Genomic DNA, 19,534 nt, shown 5'->3' on the forward strand with positions numbered 1-19,534 from the left:
TATAACGTGATAGTTTCTTGTTATAACATAAAACTTTTCATGTTATAACACGATAACATAAATGTTTCACGTTGTGGGAATGAGGAAATGCTGTGTGGAGAACAGATTAATTGAGGAATATGGCTCATTTACATGATTTAATCAAGTCCTACTTCATGCTTGGGTTGAGACATGGCAAGATTCTGCTTTTATTGAATGCAGTGGATGATATTGTGCGATTTTGTAGAAATCTCAACAGTGGGGTATCCGTGTTTTGGGCCATGGTGATTAGGTCTGGGACGATCTGCGATCAAATCGTATATTGGCGATTGGAGGATTGCCAGGCGATTTGCTGTTTATCAAGGCAATTTTTGTGCATTTAGAGATGTTTCTGATTGAAATACATGACTGTTAGAGAAGCCCCGTTTACAAACAGACCTACAATCCACTTTCTCTCTTCTCTTCTCTCAGTGCAGGGTAGCCAGCCCTGTGCTGACAGTGACAGGGCGCATCTCTTTGATCCGAACCGACACAGCCCATTTGCTCATGCGTCGGGGTCGTTCACAATAGAGTAATTGCAAATAAATATTGTTTTAATGTGTAACTATTGAAATGTTCAAACAAGGGCTTTCATAAATTCCTACAGTGTTGCAGGTTAAAAGTTAATGACAGCGACTTGAAGTGAGGAGGAGCAACACGTCTCCGGCTTGTCAGCGCAGCGGTGTCACTCACTTTTGCATTCGTGTAATGCAAAACATTAAAAATAACGTCATTATAACAAGAACAAATTTAGAGGCAATCACACAGCCCTAATAGTGATGCCGGTTCACTGCAAAAGGCCAAGTGCCAGTTCACAACCTGATTATCCGGGGTCCACCTCCGCCTGAGACCAATTTATCACATAACTTCGTTATAAACGTTTTATGTTATAACAAGAAACTATCATGTTATAACGTGAAATGTTTCATGTTATAACAAGAAGCTATCATGTTATAACGTGAAAAGCTTTACATTATAACAAGAAACTATCATGTTATAACGTGAAAAGCTTTACATTATAACAAGAAACTATCATGTTATAACGTCAAAAGTTTTACGTTATAACAAGAAACTATCACGTTATAACGTAATACTGATCCGTTTTTTTTTTTCTGGTGTGGCAGCAATACGCTTCCGTACATGACACTTAATACAACAGCACTACATACAGACATGGACAAAAATATTGGTAACCCAAATTATTGCAATTGTAAATGCTTTGGTGTTCTTTTGTTTGCATTGGAACAACACAAAAACACAGAGAAACAGTCAATCCGTTTAAAATTACAAATATAACTCAAAAATGGACGGGACATAATCATTGCCACCCTCAGCTTAATATTTGGTAGCACACCCTGTTAAAAAAATAACTGAAATCAATCAAGCATTTCAGAAGTCTCCAGCACTTTCTCTTTAACCATTTCTGAGTGCTATTTGATTTGTGTTTTGGGTCATTGTTCTGCTAGAAGATGTATGACCTCTGGTAGAGATGCTGCTTTCTTTAGTGCTCATCAGATTTCATGATGCCATTCACACAATTAAGGCATCCGGTGCCAGAAGTAGCAAAGTAACCCCAAAACATCTGTTAACCTCCACCATGTTTGACCTAAGGGACGGTGGTCTTTTCTTTGAAGGCCTCATTTCATTTTCTGTAAAGAGTACCATGACTTACTTTACCAAAAAGCTCTATTTTGGTCTCATCTGTCCACAGTATGTTCTCCCAGGAGGATTTTGGCTTTGTTGTAGAAGTTTTGGAAAACTCCAGTCAGGCTGTTTTATGCCTTTGTGTCAGCAGCGGTCTCCTACCATAGTGTTAAGTGCAGCTGTACCAATATTTTTGGCCATGACTGTACTATCAGGCATTACACAATAAATAATAATTACAATATTCTTAGAAAGCATGTAACACCAAATGAGTATTATTTAACTTTGGTTTCCAGGGTATTATTCGTTCTTGACCTTGGGAACAATAGTTTGACTAAATAATATCTCAATGTCTTCTAACAAGTTCTTAATAGACTGTCAAACTGCATCTAATGGCCCTTATCAAGGAATGGAGTTGCCATATCGCTGATTCAGTGGTCATCATATGACAAAAGTGCAGAACTTCAGTCACATGATTGACCAGGAGGGGATTTGCCCCACAGTTTGAAAATGAAAATAGCATAGAGTAACCATATGTTTTTTCATAAAACTGACAAAGACATATTTAATCAGCGTGTCTTGTGAAACGGGTGTGTTTACATGCATTGTACTATAATTCCGTTTTTGGAGTATACCATTGATGTGTTTGTGCATGTAAACATACTGGTTTCAGTAACCTGGATAAGCTCTTATTCTTGTTTTTAGAAACCCAACTAGGCCAGTGTTATAAAGGTTTATGATCTGACTGTCATATGCACAGGTGTGTCCTCAATTTGAGTTATATTGAGGTTAGTCAGTAAAACAAAATGATCACTGATGTAATTATCACTAACACCATAAAGTGATACAGAAGTTTTACACTATAATGTATGTATTGTTTTTCTCATTTCTCTTCCATTACTGGACACAGAAGCCATATTGAGCAGTGGTGAGTATGTTTATACAGCCAGAAACCAAACCAAGTTCCACCCAACCACTGAAGTAACTAAGTATAAAACAATGACAGAAAATGATTGAACGTGTCTGCACTTCTGCAGATGATCAGATTTTGATAATATTGGAATCATATATCATGAATCAAGTCCAAGCAACCACCCACCCCCGCAGATAAAACATGAAAAACAGATTGTAATTTTTTCCCCCATGTCATGTCATGTTATTGTAACTCATTTAATTTATTTTTAAAGCATGACAGTTCCTAAAAAATACAAACTTTTTTGCAAAATTGTGTTGGATTTCATTTCACCAAACGGTTATCTGTACTCCCTGATGTCTAATAGTTTTCTTCACTTTGCCAGGAATTAAATCTGGTGTGGGAAAAAATCGAGTGAAAACTAATGGAAATTTATATGAAAAATATTGGTATCTGCCTTACATTTTGCTATGTATAACTTTACATCATTGTCTTTACATCATCTTTACTTCATCAAGTGTTTTGGTTTACAAAGTCTTAGAAAAATTACTGACATCCTTGTCTTCTGTGTCAATCTATCTTATTCCTATAAATACATAGCTATTGTAGAATATAGACTTGGGGGAGAAAGTAAATAAAAATGACGAGTAAGAGAAAGCAATTTGAACTCACCTTAATGTAACCTTGAGCTTTCCAGAAAAAATCCTTACAGCACAGCCTTTGCCATGCAATTTGCATGGCTATTTTTAATTTCAAAGGATTGATGAAATGAATCCTGTTGAGCTTGGTAAGGGAGAATAGGCTGACAACACATATTGAGTCACTCTATCTGAAACTGTTATTGTGTGTGTGGCTACAAAGGCAGGCAATGTACAGTGTAACAAAGATTTCAAAAAACAATGAGGGGGTTCCTTTTCTGAAAAGCCGGGAACAGTCAAACAAAAAGCATATGGAACAAGCTGGAAAGGGGACGCTGGAGGTTTATGAATAGGTTCTGTATTTAGCAAGTGTGAGAAGTACAAGTTAAAGACATCAGAGCAAAGGGTAAAGACAGCAGGTATTAGCTGGGTAGCACGTGTTGCTCTCCATCCAATCCACATACAGTGGCTCAGATGAAGTAAAAATGCTTTCAGTTTCTTCCAAGTGTTTTCAAGAAACATGTGCTGTTGATCACAACATAGAGTCAACCAAAATATATGAAGAATGTCCTCTGCACACAGTCACTGTTAGGTTGCAAATAGGTTGCAGAAATGCCCAGGAATCCAGTCCATGACCAGAAAGACTGGGCTTTGTCAGTTTTGTCAGTTAATGATTACTGCACTAGAAATGTTTAGAATCTTAACCAGGACCTGCTTCAAAACATCTGCATCCCCTGAACTCACAAACTAATGCAGAGGATACTGGTCTAGAAATGGTGCACCAGTGACAAACCTTGCAGTTTGCTCTGCGCTGGGATTCAATTGTCACTTCGTAAAAGGCTGATTTGGGTTCAACAAGTTAAGACACCAGTAAACAACACAGGTCATCTAGATATGAAGAATAATAATTGAATATCACAATGAAAATATTGAGCCATCTGCCTTGACTACAACTGTTGATTTATGGTCTTATAATTTAATAATATTTGTCGTTAAATGCTGTTTAGACATCCCTAGTCCCCAAAAATGTATCTGTCTGACTTTGTTGATCCTTTGATTTTTCCTCTCACACTAACATGAGCATGATTTTTATAGTCTATAGTGAAATGTTTTGACAACTATAGGGTGATTTATCATGAAATTGTATACAGATGTTCAAGGGCTCTAAATTCCAGTGACTTGGTGATCCCCACAACAGACAACACGTTCCTCGCATACGTGGTGCGCCTGTGGGGAATCTCACAGTCTCCTCTATCACAAGCCCTGGTGCTCATACCCAGAGTCCTCTTACTTATGAATTCATTCAGCGGTGGTGGAGCAAGACCATGGAGACTTTTATACACAAAACAAGCAAATCTAAAAGTTTTAAAAATTATCGAAACTTAAAAATCATGGAAACTTAAGAGACAGTGTTTTTGCCAGTATACATGCAGTTTCGTTATGGACCAGCTGGAGACTCTTCAGAGACTTTTGGGAAGCCTGATAATAAGGAATTGCAACAGTCCAGCCTAGAAGTACCAAATATGTGGAATACTTTCTTTGCATCTTTTTGATGTTCCTGATTTTTGCAATATTACATAGATGAAAAAGGTCACCTAAAACGAAGGTCCAGGCAACCCACAGATTGTTGTGAAATTTGGTACAGCCATTAACAGTCCCTACTTGGGAAGCATGAGGTGTGACAACTTTGATTCCCTGACCTTTAATCTAGTACTATCATCAAATCAAGATTTACATTTGTCCAGGGCTTTCTATGATCTATGAAAACTGACAGACATCAACAACTTTGAGTTTAGTGTGGTAAATTCAGTATTTTGCAAATGCTTACCTTAGTTAAAATGGTAAACATACTAAATGTTATAATACTAAAGATAAACATACTAATATTGTCATTGGGAGCATGTTAGGATGCTGATACAGGGTTTTACAATGGTGACAGTGACAGTTTCCCTAGTCTCACATTAAATAGTTATGTGGAAAGAAACACACAAGACCGCAAAATTACTTTGTTTATACAAAACTGCAGATGGACTGATAGCCTATGCTACTTTGTGTGGTAGTTTCTTTAGAAAAGACCACTGTACAGCTGCAAGGCTTAGTTGATTAATCAATTTGACAGAAAATTATTTGGCATTGATAATTTGATTTTGATAATTATTTCAATCCTTGTTAAAGCAAAAATGACAATTAAACATTCTGTCTCACAAATGTGAGAATTTGTCGTTTTTCTTTATCATACACAGTAATCTGAATGTCACTGTATTTTGTAAGTAAACTATTTTGAACTCGAACCAATTGTAACTGGAAGAACATTAAATGAGGTGGCTTGTGAAGTCCAGCCGCCGTACAAAACAGCACGCTGGACTGGGCTCAGCCCCCGGGGTTACAGGAAGTTGTAGCTTCCATGTTTAGCTGCTTTGTTGTAGATTCCTTGTAGGTTTCCTGCAGATTTTAGCTTAAGTGTTGCAATGGAACCGAGCTGGAGTACGTTTTTATTCCAAGTAAGTGGTACAGTACACCTGTATTCTGATTAACGGCATAGACGGGTTTGAAATTGCGTAAATGTTGTTTGTTTAATGTTTTTATTTCACTTTTTGAAATTAAGTAGAGTTGGTCAAGCAAAACAAAGGTGTTAGCTTTAGCCTGCTAGCTAGCCCTGCTGTGCTAGCCAGCTTTATGGAACCTGAGACCCCGGGCGATGTCTTGTCTACAGAGGGTCTCCGATGCCGTCTTTGGTGTTTGTTACATTGTTTGAACTATACATTACATCAGAATGTCATAGCCGTCTCAATTAGTAGTAAATCGCCGCGAAGCTCAATCCCGGTGTCACTGCTGGTGATGGGCGCGCGCTAGCAAAGTAGCTAGTAGCTCGAGTCCTTTGCGTGTAGATATGTTAAGCTAAGTGCCTAACGGGTTAGCTAACAACCAGTTTACTTTTCTTGTCTGTACTTCAGCTATCCTCTACACAGTATGTATAACGAGCACTGGTAGGCAGTTATTTATTGAGAGTTGCACACTTCAGGTAACGTAATGGTTTTAAGATCTGTTACACCAGACAGCCCTAAATCAACGAGAAGTTGAGCTAGCTCAGGCTAACACACTAATTAAATTGAAGGCTAGCTAGCACGCGGAGAGCAGTGAATTAACCAAACTGTCCATTTTACAACAAGTCTTGAGCCACAGACCGAACACGAACATGTAAACTTTCAGTCTCTATTATTCGACTCTTTAACTTTATCCTTTTTAAGAGAGAAATTAACGCTAGCCAACATACAAATTCCACATTTGAATGCGGCCTTTTGTTTTTAAAAACATGATGTAGCATGTGCAACTTTTTCATACGTTTTTTCTTTGCCTAATGGCACGCCAATATGTTGTATATACATTCTATAGAACCTTTCTGACCCTTCATCAGGATGGGTGTAACGTAGTGTTAACTATTCAATGAGCTTTAAGTAGATAAACTGGTGCTGAGTAATGTGAGTTACTCTACTAAACTATGTGCAGAATTTATTAGAAGACCTGAGCTAACACAGAATGTGGCTAATTTTAGGCTTGTACATTTTGTGTTTGTAAGAAACACTTCTCCTGACATACAGTGACTGCTCAGTACATTTCTGCTTATTGACAGTAGAGAATCATCAGAGGCTTTTGGCAACATGAGTATCATCTGTTGAACGAGGAACGGGATTTTAAGTTTGCCTCCAGCTTAAAATTTTAAGTATTGGCAAAAACAAAACAATATGCCACTGCATAATGTATTACGATAACATTTACACAGAAGCCCGAGGACCCTGATGCAACAGCTAAATTATGTAATTACAATTGTTAATTTTTCAGCTTTCTTCTTGATAAATCCAACACCAATATGTTGTAGAGATTTTGTTCAGATTTTGTAAAGTTTCAGTGCCACAGTGGAAGAACAAAACACTGCACTAGAGTCACTGAAGTGATCCAAATGTATTTCACCATTTACTAATTTAATTAAAATCACTGAATTTATCCAGTAACCTGTACAAAGCTTTAACTTCTAGCCTTAACTTCACTGGTAGCGCTACCAGCATTATAGCAGAATGCAAAGCTTTATGGTTGGATATATATACATACATACATACATACATACATACATACATACATATGTGTGTGTGTGTATATATATTACACACACACAGACAGGATTTTACCATTCTGGAAGTAATCACGGCGGGAACTAATTATATTCTTAGTTTAGTTTAACAGTGAAACATATCAAGGTAGTCACTTATGCGATTAATCAATCTATTCCTCGCTGGACAATAAACATATAACAGCAACCCCGTTGCGCCACAGGACTGCTCCCATTCATATCAGGGCTGTCAGGTTGCAGTGTTTCTTGGAACTTTCCTCTTTCCTGTTGTTGTTGTCTTGCAGCTTCAAAATGATCTGACACCAGGTTTTAGAAATGTTTGTAAATTATTATTATTGACACCATTTCTATTAACAGGATCATTTTTATTGAATACATTTAACTTTTGCTTTTCTTGACAATGTATTTAGTGATATACATAATGGTGGAAGATTTAATTTGTGTAAGATATATCACATCTGTAGTTTGTTAGTTGTATCAGATCAAAGCCATTGTTGATTAGGAGAAGTTGTAAGTAAGGAAATGCTGAAAAGGGCTCTTTGGTTTTAGGAAAACAGTGAAAGTTTTTGCTAGGAGCTTCATTAGCGTGTTCAAGTACTAAACATTGATGCCCGATCTGCTGCAGCCTAATTTAAAGAGAATTTCTCCTTAATCTTGAGTTTGGGTTTCAGACTTCTATTGCTACTTTCTTGTGTGGTATTCTTAAGTGGCTTTCTATGCATTATACCACTTTTGCCTTTTCTGTCAAAGTAAACAAATGTGACATCAGGAGCTGACCATGACCATGGGTTTGACAGCTAGGACAATCAGACTGCACACAATTGCAGAAAGTTGTCCAGATTTAGTCTCCCAGGGTAACTGGGCAAAAATAACGCTCAAGCCCTGTTTGACATGTTTTCACTTAACAAAGGTTTTATTAACCTGGTTGCCACTTGTTAGTGGTCGTTCAACCAGAGGAGTTTCTTGTCCCTACAAGTGTTGGAAACGTTCCAGTGGCCAGACCCTATCATTATCTAGTGGATCTGGTTGAGACTGAGAGTATGACCAGCCCTACTAAGTGATGTGCAAGAAATGACATCAATAGCCCATCAATTTATTTGCCAGCTAGGTGGCAAACAAATTTGTTGTTCGCTATGGCATTCAAGTTACCTCTAATGTTAGCTTATGTTATAACGCTACATGAAACTGCGTTGTTCGGTTTCAGCAGTGTAACTGGGAAACTGGATATGCTTATTGTCATAGAAATGGATCATAAGATTGTGTTGTTTTTAGCATAGAGGATAGTCATATTTATTGCAACTTCAGGCATATCTGCTGCTGTACTTCAAAACGCGGCTTTGTAATTGTAACCAATCAGATAGTGCTATGGGTTGGATGTTGCTTGCTTGCATATCCATAATTAGATTTTTAAAAATCTAATATTCAGAAAAAATGCTGACTATTGGATCTGATCTTCAGCTAGGCTAATAGTCCCTTGACCCCTATTTACAATAACAAGGCTCACTGCACATGTGGGTTGTTGACATATAAGCCTGAAAAAAATGTTTTTAAAAGAAAAATTTGTATATGAAGGTATGTCCATGCTCTTCTGAAATGTTGATACCTCTTTCTGGTTTTGTCTGTTGTTTTCCACTGCTGAGCTGCCATTTGTCAATGATGTCTTCAGTATCATTTATCAATGACCAGTTAGGCCATGTGTGAATGAGATGTTGCTGTGGGATGAATTAGTTAGATAGCTAGGTATTTTAATAGTATGGTAATGCTAGCAGGTAGGTAAGAAAGTGAATCAGCAACAGTGTTTCCCCTAGAATTTTTTGTAGCAGCGGTGCTGTGTGTCGGTAACCTAGCAACACTAGGAGGGTCCGGGGGTATGGTCCCCCAGAAGAAAAATTTGAAAAATAATAGGGCTGAACGATTTTAGGAAAAGATCTAATTGCGATTTTTCTGGCAGATATTGCGATTTCGATTTGATTCACGATTTCCTTCAAATCAAGCTTCAGTGCAATATTCACAATGTACAGTAACATTAAAACATTAAATGCTATTACTCTAATGCAAGGATAAAAACTAAAGACCAATGGCAGTTATTACAAATGAAGAACTAAAAGAGTACTTAAAAAAAGTATGGCAAAAAATCCTTAATTGTGTTAATTTAAAAAAAAAGTTAAATAGAATACAAAACAATTCCAAAAAAACTAAACAATGTTAAATAAGTAATAAGAAAAACAAAATTCAACAATTCCAATAAAGGAAAAAGGGATCTTGCCCAACAGTCAAGTAGGTAGGTCAAGGTCAGTCTTTTATGGCTCAAGAGAGCTAGCTTATCAACATCTATAGCAGCAGTTAAGGTACTTTATTCAACCCTACTGTATATTAAGAAACCTGGACTATCTTTTTAAGTGAATTTGACAAGTAATGGTAATAAAATAAAACTCATATCTTTTTTTAAACAAAGGCTGACACCACAAGTCAGGGTGAAGTGCAGAACAAATACAATCCCAAAAGTACTTAATCAACAATAATACTCGCTTCCCTGACATCTTTACATCACTCTTTACCATTTTTTTGTCAAGAAAACCAGCATTTACACTCTGCGTACAGCTGTGGGATGGCAACCTGGTTGAAGTAGGTGCGGGAGGGAATCATATATCTTCTGTCATGCAAATGCTTGTGTTGATTTTTCAAGTGCAGGTACAAATTGGTTGTGTTTCCCCTGGATGTTGCAACTTTAGCGCGACAGGTTTTGCACAGTACCTGTTTCTGGTGCACGTCTGCAGCCTCAAACCCAAAACACTCCCAAATGACCGACGTGCTGGTTTTCTTGGGGATTAAATCCCCTAACTTCGCTTCTGATCCAGCTGAAGCTATTTCTGAATAATTATAATTAAGGAGCCGGTTAATACTGATTGGTTAGCGTGACCTGTCCACGAGTAGCATGCCGCTTCTGATTGGTGAGCTTGGCAGGATGGTAGGGAGACAGCATGTATTTGTAAAATAGTTGACACAACAGATCCTGGGTCAGTCAGGAGCGCTGCAAAAACTGCAGCTTTGGCGATGTGATCGCGTTGTCTGAAATCGCAATTTTGATCAGAAAACGATAAATCGTTCAGCCCTAGCTGCAACTAACGATTATTTTGATAATCGATTAATCAGTCGATTATTTTTTCGATTAATTGATGAATCTGATAAAAAAATATATTTTACATTTCCACCCCTTCATTCAAAAACAAAAATATTATTTCAAATTGACAATGCAAAAAAGTGCTCAAACAACATGTTGCTGCTTGGAAGTCCCTGAGTTGTTTAAGTAATATTAAATTATAAATAAAGAGTTAAACAAAACAACTAAATGTTAATGTCTGATAGCTTTAACAAAATAACATACACATGTATGCTACACAAAAATAGGTATTTTCTGTAAATAAAAGATAAAAATAATAATGGTTTATTTTTGTAGTAACCGCTTGATTCCCCTGCTGCTCTCCTACTGCTGACTGTGAGATCTGAGCAGGTAGAAGCTGATAGTTCACTAACTATAACCAGGGAGCACACTGCAACAAGGTTAATGATCCACACAGTGACATTATATAATTGATATGACGTGCAAAAGCGATAGAAACCGATCGTTTTTCAGCAGGTCTCCAAGGATTTTTCTTTTAGCCGCTGGTGGCATCGCTGTTTGCGCGGAGGACTGCTGTTGTGCAGCAGCTGACGCACTGGCACAGCCTCCTCCGTCTTCCACATCTAATATCTCCTCAATCAGCGTGCACTTTTTGCCTCCTCTGTGTCACCTCCAAATTGTTTTCCCGGTATCTAGGGTCCAACAAGCAGGCCTTTGCCAAAAGTTTTTGTAAGGTAGCTGGTCTGTACTTCTCCTTCGGCTGATGCCGCCGATCATCCACCAGAACTCTTTTTGGCCGCGGTTTGCTCCAACACCCCGGTCCACCATTCTCTGTTTGGAGCCCCATCTTGTTGGACAGTCCTACATGGACGAGTGACAAACATGAAATTATTGAACTGAAATTAGGCCAGTTACACTTGCTTAGTTTTTTTTAATGAATAGCCTAGGCTACATTTTTAAATATTTTTCGTTTCAGTGTATTTTTTCCTAAACAAAAAATATTTTAACCATCTCAGAAAGCCAGCAACTTTTTAGCTCAACTCCATCAATAATTTGTTTAAACATATTTGCATAATGGTCTGTCAGCCTGTCTTCGCGGTTACAGTGTTATAATATATAATATAATATATCATTTCTGAAGGCTACTTTTCCATTATGAGCCCGTGCTGCAGGGTTTGGAGCTCCGCTTGCGCTTTCGCCAGATCTCTACTCTTCAGCCAGCTCTGGGAGAACGCACCCACTAACGAGTGACAGAGGCCCATTTCTCGGGCTGTGCGTAAGCTCTAGGCTCTTTTTTTAGGTTTCTGCTCGAAAATGACATAGAGTATATCTCTGCATCTACAAGGTCTATTTGAATAATTTTGGTGTCATAATAAAGGGAACACTTGTGAAATTTGTTCAGATGTGTAAGTATCAGTATTTATGTCACTGGTAAATTAAGATGGCACACAAGCATAAATTACATTTAATTTCCCCCTAAAAAAAAAAATCACATTTTCATGAATATCTCTTTAAAATTATATGGATGAAGCTAAAACTCTAAATCAAATTATAGCACAATGTGTGACCATTATCTCTGCCAAGTTTGGTCCAGATAAAGTGAAGCAGAGCAAAATTACAGAGGTTTTAGTACAGACTGCTTAGGCGAACTCTCCAAAATGACCATTTTGGCACACATCCATATCCACAGTTTAGACGACGACCTGCCATTTTCGTTCAATAAATGATTTTAGGGGCAGTATCGAAATTTGTGCCAGACACATGATTGGCTAACTATAAGGAAGCAAATGGATCGTACACGAAACAAACTTCATTGCATTCGTCCAACAGAAAGCCCCCCCCCCAAAAAATGAAGTTAGGTTGAAGTTTCATTGGTTGTAAACAAACACGGCCATGTTGGACTTACTAAAACTAGCGTTTTTTGCTCTAAAGTACAACTTTTCATCACAAAACGTACGACAGAATTTCTGTTAATAATAAAAGATTATAGATATTTACTTAGAGATATTTTGTTTCCACACATGTTTGTGTATCGTAATACTTGCGTTTTTGTGTAGTTTGGCTGCTTTGCCATAAACAACCTGCATCTAGACATGATGTGCGCTCTCTCAGTCGCTGCCGGTGCTCGTACTGTTGGAAAGCTTGGCACGGAGCAAAAGCCTCCATCCTCCATAGGTCCCACATGTGCCAAATGGAAAAAAAAAAACTTCACTGGGTCACTGGCACAGTTTATGTTGCACGTGTCATAAACCGAATGATCCTGAATGGGACAGATTTTTTTTTAATGAACCGTTCCACCCCTAACGATGACACACCACTGGTTAACAAAGTCAATATATATTGATAATGGGACTTCACAGACTAAATTGTAAAATAGTGGACCCATAATCATATTGTGAAGTATGATCTAAAAAGACTGACTCACCTAAAGGCTGCAGTGGTGACTGTCCACTCGTAACAAAGTAAAGTAACTCCAGCTACTCCTGATTCTTGTTGAAGAAGATTAGCATGTTAACATGCCCAGGGGTCAGTGAGCACAGCTGGGTGACAGTCAGTCCAGCAGCTGAAAACAACCACTCTGAGGGGATCGAAGTAGCCGGGATGCAGAGATATTGTCGCACTAACTTGGCCAGCCTGGGGAACCTGGCCAACGTCCAGGTACAATGAACTGTCAATTTTTAGTTTGAAAAGGTCCAACGAGAGGGCTGCACGATATCGACAAATTATCTCGATATTGAAGCCAAATATCTGTATTGATACAGCATGACTATGATATCACACTTGTTTGGCAAGTTCTTTGATGATGGGGATGTTAAGTCCAGGAATGGTTTCGGCGGAGTTGGGGAGATGGAATAGCTGAACGCCATGCTGACCAGGGAAGGATGCTGCCTAGCCTCGCTAACTGCTAGCCAGACAACGTTAGCACCAAGTAGTAGCCGGCTAACGGTTAATAGTAGACGGTGGTGAACGGTGGTGGAAGGGAATGAAAGTTGTCCGTCAAGACGATGATTGGATCCAGAGAGCATTTTCCAGGTGGGACAAGGGTTGACAGGTTGCAAGGTTGACAGCTGGAAGTCGTCAGTAGCAGGTATCATACAGGTAGGTACCTAGCTACTCCATCAGTAGAAAGGTGCATCGTAGACGAGGGCCAAAAGGTGCATCATAGATACGAGGTCCAAAAAAATAGAGAATTGAGCACAAGGCACACAAAGAGCAATGTGGTTAGTAAAAAATAGCACAATAGCGTAAAAATAGTACAGGAAAACTATAAAGCAATAAAAATCATGGATGGAGAAGCGGCGAACAAATAACGCCAGCGTTCTCTCCAGTTACCATAGCAACATGTCTGTGTTTGTTTCCTGAAACTTAATATCACTGTTAGCGTGTCTGTGTCATGCTAGCGGGAGGTACAGAGAGCTACAGGTGTGTTCAGGGTCGAAGTCAGACAGTCGTACACAGCGGTACCAGCCCGCTGCAGACATTGATTGGATTTCTTTTTTTTGAAGACGTTAAGTAAAAAAACAACATTGGTCACAAGGGGAACCCAGGGTTTCCCACAGCACTTTACAGCTAAGGCGGCCGCCAAAGCAACACACGCCTGCCGCCTTGGCTGTAAAATGCTGTGGGGAAACCCTGGGTTTCCTATCTCAGGCAAAGATTTTGTCTTGGTGGCCATGCTAACTTTCAGAGTGAAGTAGAATCTCGCTCAGAAGAGAGCAGGGGTATACCCAGGCCAACTTTCTAGTGCACTCTGAAAACAAAGTTAAGAGGTTATGTCTATAAAATAAATACCCTTTAAGTGGACTTATTAAACCAAACATCTTTTTCTGCATTGTGTTTCTTCAAATAACAAAGCAAACTGTTTTTGCTTATCAATAAAAGACTCTAGATAACTTAGAAGTGGATCAGGATCAGAGTATCTCTCATTAAGCCTTTGCTTTTTTACACCGAAGCTAAAGCTGCTGCGTGTGCACGCCAGCGTTTCAGGTTCAAAGGTTTGAGGTGGAGCTGCAGGGTTTAGTGGAGGTGTGTGGGGACATTGAGTGGGGACTTAATATATTCAATTAATATTTTGGCTTGCAGATATTCACATTGTAGCCAGCAACTTTTCAAGAGGTCAGCCCTAGAGATGTGGCAGTTGTGACAGGCTAGTTCTTTTCTGTAATCACCATAGGCCCAGGTTAAAGACCTGACCCATGCCTTTTCAGGTCCAAACACAGTCAGCTAGGCGGGGGAATGTGGTATGAGGGGGCCAAAATCCCAAGTCCCAACGTTAATCTTCAGACAGGTAACTGTGACGTTACTATAGTAACAAGTTTCAGGCTAACCGGCTCAGAGTATATGAACACAGTGATATTAACGGCATAATGTGTAAAATGCTGCGGTGCTGCCATTTATCAGCTGATTTTAATTCGTCAATTTTAAGTCACTCAGATATTTCTCATTCAACAGACCTGAAGAGAGAGTGAGGCAGATTCAACAAAAACGTGATGGTACAGAAGCTGAATATAACTACTTAACTGTATAATACTATACAACTTGTAATTACTATAAAATATAGTTCAGAGAATAAGTTAACTATATAAAATAGACTCAATGGCTTAACCTGTGCAATCTAATTTAATCCAATACTCTATAGCTCTGCTATAAATTCTACATTGATGAAGCTTAAATACATTTTTTGACAAGAAGGTCATTGTTGAGTGATTGTGGTGTATTAGGGTGCATTATATTGAATGGTGTTCCTAATATTTTGTCCACTCCATTAACATACATGAGGAGGGCGAAATATTAAGAACACCATTCAACAACCTCAGTAATATCACTTTTTTGACAATGTAAACAAAAACTGAAACTGTATAAACTTTTTAAAAAAAGCAGAATTTATAGCAGAGCTGTTATATTGGATTGAATTATATTGCACATGTGTTCCTAATGAAGTTGCAGGTGACTGTAGTTCAGAGATTGAAACTACTAAAGTATTTACTAAATAACTAATTACTATAATATAGTTCAGAGAATACCTTAAATTGAAGGAAAGTGACAAAAAACAATCTGCGGTAAGAATAGGACATGGTACCCGCTAACCTTAATCCCCCAACAAAGTAAAATCCCTCCTATATGAAGCATTTAAGGGGGGAATTCCCCCCTATTTTAAAAGATTAATTTCAGGCCCTAGTACAATACAACTCAAAGCACTGGGCTGTAACTGCCCTTATGGCCTTTGTGGGGGAGGAGGAGGTCTGTTTAACTGCCAGCCACATCCCTACTTAGTGCAAGCGATCAAGCAATGTGTTTTTAGTGAGGTGGAGAAAGCTGGGGGACGTAACAAGTTCATCTCACTTTTATGTATTGGCAACACTGTAGCAGTGCCCACACTAGAATCATTACTGCAATTAGCATTTATCCTACCATGTGTATGCAGGTCACAGCCAAATACTCTCTGTCTTTCTCAGCAAGAATAGGAGAGCAGCCTGCTGTTCTGTCACACTGCACTGATGATTCCAATATCAATCTGCTGTGAAGGGTGATGTCTAGGGCTGGGACAATCCGCCATCAAAATTGTATATTGGTGATTGGAGCAGGGTTTTCCTCAGCACTTTACAGCTAAGGCGGCCGCCTAAGCAACACACGCCTGCCACCTTAACTAACGGCTTCAAAAAATAAATAAATAAATCCAACCAACATCTGCAGCGGGCCGGAACCGCTGTGTCCCACTGTCTGACTTCAACCCTGAACACACCTGTAGCTCTCTGTACCTCCCGCTAGCATAACACAGACATGCTGACAGTGATATTAAGTTTAAGAAAACAAACACAGACCATTGGTTAAAACATAAATCTACATCATCTGACGCAGAACCTGCTCAGAAAAAAACAGCAGAGCCCGCAAAACTAATGAAAACAACGCCATATGATGGCAACATTAACAACATTAATCCTCGGACAAGTAACTGTGACGTTACTATAGTAACAAGTTTCAGGCTAACCGGCTCAGAGTAAATAAACGGCTCCAACTAAACAGGTGATATTAAAGGCATAATGTGTAAAATGCTGTGGTGCTGCTTGTTTATCAGCTGATGTTACAAAACGTCAATTTTAAGTCACTCAGATGTTTTTCATTCAACAGACGTGAAGAGAGAGAGTGAGGCATTCAACAAAAACATGACGATAATGCTACTGAAGCTGAATATCACTACTTAACTGTATAATACTATATAACTTGTAATTACTATAAAATATAGTTCAGAGAATAAGTTAACTATGTATAATATACTCACTGGTTTAACCTGTGCAATCTAATGTAATCCAATACAGCAGCTCTGCTATAAATTCTACATTGATGAAGCTTATACATTTTTTGACAAGAAGGTGAAAATTCTGTTCATTATTGAGTGATTGTGGTGTATTGGGGTGCATTATGTTGAATGGTGTTCCTAATATTTTGTCCACTCCATTAACATACATGAGGAGGTACACCACCACCACTTAGTACAACCTCAGTAATAAACGAAGTAGAATTATCACTTCTTTGACAATGTCAACCAAAACCAAAAATGTATAAACTCCAAAAAAGCAGAATTTATAGCAGAGCTGTTGTATTGGATTAAATTATATTGTGTTGCAAGTGTTCCCAATGAAGTTGCAGGTGACTGTAGTTCAGAGAATAAAACTACTAAATAACTAATTACTATATAATATAGTTCAGAGAATACTTTAAATTGAAGGAAAGTGACAGAATACAATATGCGGTAGTAGTAGGCTGAAATTCTGAAATTATTACAATAGGTGCAATGTCTTATTGTCAAGGCTAGTTGCGTTTACCACTTACGCATGGCAACATCGCTCATCCCTCCTCTCAGCGCAGGGTAGACTGTCAGCCAGCCCTGTGCTGACAGTGACGGGGCGCATCTCTTTGATCTGAACTGACACAGCACGTTTGCTCATGCTTCAGGGTCGTTCAATAGAGTAATTGCAAATGAATATTGTGTTAATGTGAAACTATTGAAATGTTCAAACAAGGGCTTTCATAAATTCCTACAGTGTCGCAGGTTAAAAGTTAATGACAGTGACTTGAAGTGAGGAGGAGTAACACATCTCCGGCTTGTCAGCGCAGCAGTGTTGCTCACTTTTGCATGTGATGCAAAACATTAAAAGTAACATCATCATAACAAAAAATGTGTCAAGGACAACGTGCCCCCCTCCCTTGCCGATTTAATCGTGTATTGGCAATCTAGAGCAATGACAAACTACAATTTGAAATTCATAGGCAATCTTAGTGAAGTCCCTTCCAAGATAAATAGTACTGAAAAAGAGTTAGGAGTGTGGAAATGAACAAGAAACAGTACAAGTAAAACCTAATCTAGTTATTGTTTAATTGGACAATGCCTGTCAGCAGCTGCAGACTTAAGATGTCCTCTGTCTTTTCTGTTTTAACCCTTGTGTCTCACTAAGGACATTTTTGGCTTTTCATTTTTTTTATTTTCTTGACCATTTGGGCTGTGTTCATGCTCATGGTATCAAATAATTCTTCAATAATTCCTCAAAAATGTCATTATAATGGGTTTCAATGGGGACATTTTTGTTCCTAAACACCCCAGAGGGATTTTTTTTTTTTTTTAAATCTGACACTACAGAACAAATTATGCATCAAAATGAATGTTGTTGCTAATTAGGGGTGGACTCTTTGATATGAATTGTATAAAAAAGAAAGTCAACTTAATCATTCAACTGCACTGCAACAGTTGCCACATTTTTAAACTGTTTAAAAATGGCAACTATGATAGTACAAGCACATACAATTATGTTTAAAATGTTCATCTGCAATTTAACAAACATTAAGCTACCGCGACATACTTTTCCTCCCGCTCCCGATTTAGCTCTGATTTAGGCTGACTTGAATGAGGATACGATTTCATTGTGCTCTTCAGCACTTTCAAAATGTGATCAGATCAAATGATGATGGTGAGTAATAGTAATTTCACAGGTTTGTTGTAATGCTCAAAAAAAGGTATTCACTGATTTTTCAGATGTCTCTTTCACAATAAGGGAAAAGTATTTTTGGGCCCAATAGTGTCACATGATGTAATTACACAGTTTGGCTGTGAGAGACGAAAACACGACAATATTTCTCGTCGAAGCTATAATTAAGGGGCGCGCCAAAAAAAAGACTGTTTTCTTTCGCTCATTTGCACTTCATGTCTTCTTTTTATAATGTTACGTGTGGAGCTTCTACCTGTTGAGAAGATCTCAGTTAGAAGTATCAGATGAGGAGAGGAGCAGCAGTAAGTTAACCTCAGGTCTCTACACTGATAGTCTGAGGTAGGAGGAACGGAGGAATCTAGCGCATCTATGGAAGCATCAATAGAAATGTAGTGGAGTAAAAAGTACAATATTTGTCCTTCAAATGTAGTGGAGTGAAAGTAAAAGTATCTCCCAAAAATAATACTCAAAAACTGTACTTAAGTACAGTACTCAAGTAAATTTACTTTGTTACTGTCCACCACTGATAATTTGTGATTATTGGATTCTTTATTTGATTTATATTTATATATTATAATTGTTGATTGTATCTAACCTTTGTATTTATGGTTGTTATTTCCATAAATATCAAAATTATCCATCTATAAAATATCTAAATGGGGAAACCTTTTTACAGTGCTGCATACTGCATATGATAATTATATATTTAGAAAGTAGAACTAAAGTGATTCATTACAAGATGATTAGTTAAAACATTTCAATTCAATTTCCATTTTGTGAATTTCAAATAACAGTCATGTATTTCCTCATTGAAGTTTTCTTAAAAATATAGTTAAAGTCTTGTCTCGTCTCGATCTCGTGAACCCAATCGGTGTCACTCGAGCTGAGTGTATCGTCACACCCTACATATCAAGATTTTTTATATAACAAAACTGCGATCACAATTTTATCATGATTCTTTTTTCACATTGATTTACATTTTGAGACTAATTTGCAAGTTTCTGAATAGTGCAACCAAACCATTTCCCTATGTAAAACATAGCCCTAAAAGAAAAAATAAAACTGTGGTTATCTCTTAAAGTGCAACGATTT

At 38.1% G+C, this 19,534-nt stretch overlaps 1 protein-coding gene across 3 annotated transcripts in view; it reads left to right on the forward strand.

Annotated features, from left to right (window-relative positions):
- The first annotated feature begins 5,641 nt into the window (after nt 1–5,641).
- The window catches only part of LOC128360612 (vascular endothelial zinc finger 1-like), a 33,381-nt gene continuing 19,488 nt past the window's right edge, over nt 5,642–19,534 (forward strand). For all 3 annotated transcript variants that reach the window (XM_053321078.1, XM_053321079.1, XM_053321080.1), the window contains exon 1: nt 5,642–5,714. In XM_053321078.1, the coding sequence (XP_053177053.1) occupies nt 5,682–5,714 (33 nt within the window). In that variant the 5' untranslated portion in view covers nt 5,642–5,681. The remainder of the gene's footprint in view (nt 5,715–19,534) is intronic.

The sequence above is a fragment of the Scomber japonicus genome, chromosome 6, assembly GCF_027409825.1.
Source record: "Scomber japonicus isolate fScoJap1 chromosome 6, fScoJap1.pri, whole genome shotgun sequence".
NCBI lineage: Eukaryota > Metazoa > Chordata > Actinopteri > Scombriformes > Scombridae > Scomber > Scomber japonicus.